The sequence below is a fragment of the Helobdella robusta genome (genome assembly GCF_000326865.2).
Source record: "Helobdella robusta unplaced genomic scaffold HELROscaffold_46, whole genome shotgun sequence".
NCBI lineage: Eukaryota > Metazoa > Annelida > Clitellata > Rhynchobdellida > Glossiphoniidae > Helobdella > Helobdella robusta.
This window is the reverse complement of record NW_008705138.1, coordinates 1,082,617-1,086,459: the sequence shown is the minus strand read 5'-3', so window position 1 is coordinate 1,086,459 and position 3,843 is coordinate 1,082,617. Positions and strand designations below refer to the sequence as shown.

The 3,843-nt window shown below is 37.6% G+C and overlaps 1 protein-coding gene across 1 annotated transcript; it reads left to right on the top strand.

Annotated features, from left to right (window-relative positions):
- Positions 1 to 2,902: 2,902 nt before the first annotated feature.
- HELRODRAFT_85481 (hypothetical protein) lies at positions 2,903 to 3,058 on the top strand (the record flags this gene model as incomplete). Its single annotated transcript, XM_009026210.1, has 1 exon — positions 2,903 to 3,058. A coding segment is annotated over one exon (156 nt), but the record flags the coding sequence as incomplete, so codon positions are not given.
- Between the last annotated feature and the right edge of the window lie 785 nt (positions 3,059 to 3,843).

Below are 3,843 nucleotides of genomic sequence, written 5' to 3'. Positions count from 1 at the left end.
TGAATTTTATAAACTAAACGTTCACCAAAAAACTTTAGTGAGAAAAATCGAAAAAACGAACTACAAACATATTAACGCCAAACATTCGGTAGAATATATAGAATAATGTATATATATATATATATATATATATATATAATAATGTATAATAAGAATAATGTATATATATATATATATATGCAGTTATTAAATTGACTACAAGAGAAGTACTTCGCAAAGTACCTCGATGCAAGAGAGGTACCTCGCAAAGCATCAACAACTATCACACATTTTTGTAGACCTTGAAAAAGCATTTGATCGAGTTCCCCGTGAAGCAATCAGGTGGAGTCTGCGTCGACAACTCATTACAAAATATCTTGTTCTACTTGTGATGGAAATGTATACGATTACTAAGACTTTCGTCAGCACAACGGTTGGAAACACAGATGCATTTGACATCGACGTTGGACGATTCTCAGTCCACAGTCCACTGTTATTTATAACTGTGATGGGAGAAATCACAAAGCCGATACGCACTGGTGACATTTGGAATCTAATATATGCTGATGATATCGTTTTAACAGCCACGTCTGAGCAGAATGCAGCACAGATGTTTGAAGATTGGAACACCAGACTCGCCGATCATGGATTCAAAGTCAACATCAGCAAAACCAAAGCAATGAACACTGGTGAACCCATCCAATCCATAGCTACTGGACGATGGCCCTGTTCAGTTTGTAAAGCTGGTGTAGGTAACAATTCAATCAAGTGTCAGCAATGTAACCAGTGGTGTCACAAACGTTGTTCAAAAATAATTGGTACTTTATCTAAAGTGTCCAATTAAGTTTGTCCTGCTTGCATCAATCCACAACAACAAATTCGAAATAGCAATGTTTTTGAATGCTTTAAGGTAGAGAAAGTCACATCGTTTCAATATCTAGGGGATGTTCTGAATTGTACTGGAACAGCTGAAGCTGCCGTTCGAGTGCACATACGTGCAGTCTGGAATAAATGGCATCTCCTTGCCTCTATATTGATGCGGCGTGACATCCCACTACAACTACGATCAAGACTTTATAAATCTGTGATACGTCCGGTCTTGTTATATGGTGCAGAAACATGGCCAATGACAACCAAACTGGAGCAACAACTTCACCGAACCTATATGAAAATGCTCCGATGGATACAACGAATTAGTCTGAAGGACCACATCAAATCAACCGAAATCCTGCGTCGTTCTGGTTTAGATGATATAATGGACGAATGCCGGCAACACCGTCTGCGATGGTTTGGTCATGTCAAACGAAGTGGAAACAGTGCCATAACTTCTCTTGCAGATGTTGAAGTACCTTGCACACGTCGCAAAGGCCGTCCAAAGAAGTCCTGGTCGCAAACAATCGAACAAGAAATGAAAGTTCTAAATTTAAATGAAGTGGATACAACTGATCGTTTAATTTGGCGCAAAAAATTGATGGCAAAGAAAACAACGTCCTACCTCAAGGGAACTGGGTCTCTGGATGCTAAACGAAGATTGATTTATTAAATTGACTACAACTACATCTTTTCAGTGCAATTGTTGATGTTTTGGTACAGCGGACAAGGCCTGGCTACAGTTTTCCATCTAGTTGGCAGGAAATTATTTTTAAAAGATGAAAGTAAAATATGAAATAATGGAACTGCCAAACTTGATGCACTCATCTTCAGGAGGATGTTTGGAATACCATCTGGTCTTGTCTAGGGTCTGTTTTTAGTTTTTTTCAGATTACTTAACGCTATTTCAGTGAAACAAACATTTTATATTAGTTTTGTGGCGTGGTTAGATAGGGAACAGTTGCTGTTTTTATCGTTGGTGAACATCTGTGGAGACTATTTCGATATGTGAATATATGGATAGACTTTGTTTCACGGTCCCTTCGAACAAAACCAAAGCAAACTAACAGGGTCATTTGGAGTAGGTCAAGATTCAATAACAGGTAATATATCTCCGGTTCATAGACTGATAAAATTAAAATAAGTTCATCTCAAACATTGGTGAGGGCAAAACTAAGGTGCCCATAAGTTGTTTTGAAAAAAAGGTTGATCATTATTAAGTTGGTTGTTTGTTCTGATTAGGGATGCACCGAAGTTCGGCCCCGGCCAAAATCCGTCTTTTTTCAAATCCGGCCGGATTTGGTGGCCGGATTTAGGGCCGGATTTAAGCGTCTATCAACATTTAAAAATGTTATAAATAGAAAAATAATTTCATTGAATTCAATTAATTTTATGTCAATAAGTTAAAGACAAAGCTTACATGACACATAATAACAACATCACTAATTGTGAGGTGAGCTGGACAATTTTCTTTATGCTAAAACATGGGTTATGCATAAATTATAAGCTGAATGTGCACTTGTGCACGTGTATATACTATATAACTGTATATGACTTGTCATATTTTACATATATATTGTTATAACCGTGCTACCGAACGCACTAGATTCTAGCGTATTCTAGAATGTTCTAGTGACTGGAGCATTCTAGAGTATGCTAGAATAGGACCATCTAGAAGAATCTAGAAACGACGCTTGCGAAGAATATATAAGCGCACGTCGCAAGAAGATTAGCGAATAGTGAAATTCGTGATTTTGTAAATAGCGATTTGGTGAATTATTAAAAGCTATATTTGATTTGTTTGTTGACGTTGTCTTAGCGATAGATTTTGAACAATTTAAAAGTTAATTGTTGCGTTAATTTGAATTTGCTAAAAATAAACGATTAGTTGATTTCTTCTGTAAATAAAGTTTAATAACTAATAACTGTTTGGAGTATTTTATTCAATGGAAGTTTTGAACCCGTCGCGTCGTAAATCGGTTACGACAGCGAATATTGGTGTCAGAAATGGGATCTTCGACCAGCAAATTACTACTCATAGAAAAAGAACACGATGTCAAAACTGTGTGGTTTGAACGTAGTTCAGCTACGAGAAGAACTACAGAAACGAAGCCTTGTCACAAGTGGCAACAAAGAAGTACTAGTAGCACGTCTGAGAGAAGCTCTCATTGTCGAAGGTAAGAACCCAGACGAATTCAAGTTTGATAGTGCTGACGAAGACAATGAAATTAGCACAGGCACGTTTACAACCGCCAAAATGATGGAACTTCTGCTTAGTATGTCAACTGAAATGAAACAGATCAAAGAACAGTCCGAACGACAGAAAGAGGAGTTAAAACAGATCAAAGAACAGTCCGAACGACAGTCCGAACGACAGACAAAAGAGTTAAAACAACAGATCAAGGAACAGTCCGAACGACAGACAGAGGAGTTAAAACAGATCAAGGACCAGCTTAAACACGTAAAATTGGAAGTGGTAGAACAGATTGAAGAACAGTCAACAAGAATAGAAATGATCGAGCAGAAACTTGATCGTCAGACCGTTGAGGTAGATCACAAGATAGACAAATTGAAGCGAGAATTGGAGCAATCCAAAAAAGTGGCCATGCCGTTAGATCACGCATCCGGAAGAACTTTGAAGGTACCAGCATTTGACGGAGAGATGTCCTGGAACGTTTATAAAACCCAGTTCGAAGCAGCGGCAACTAGTAACTGCCTCTTCTGAAAATGAATTTTACCTCACCCGCACCCATTCCCTCACAAGTCTTCCCTCACCTGCACTCATTCCCTCACATGTTTTCCCTCACTCGCACTCATTCCCTCATAAATCCTCATTTTTCCGCACCCATCCCCTCAATAATTATATCATTATTAACAAAAACAATAAAGTATCCTTAGTCAGAGTATTATGTAGTACAATTTTTACTATAAAAATAAACAAAAATACTGGTTAATAACAGTTAGTGTTTCAGTAAATTGTTTGTAAATTTTATA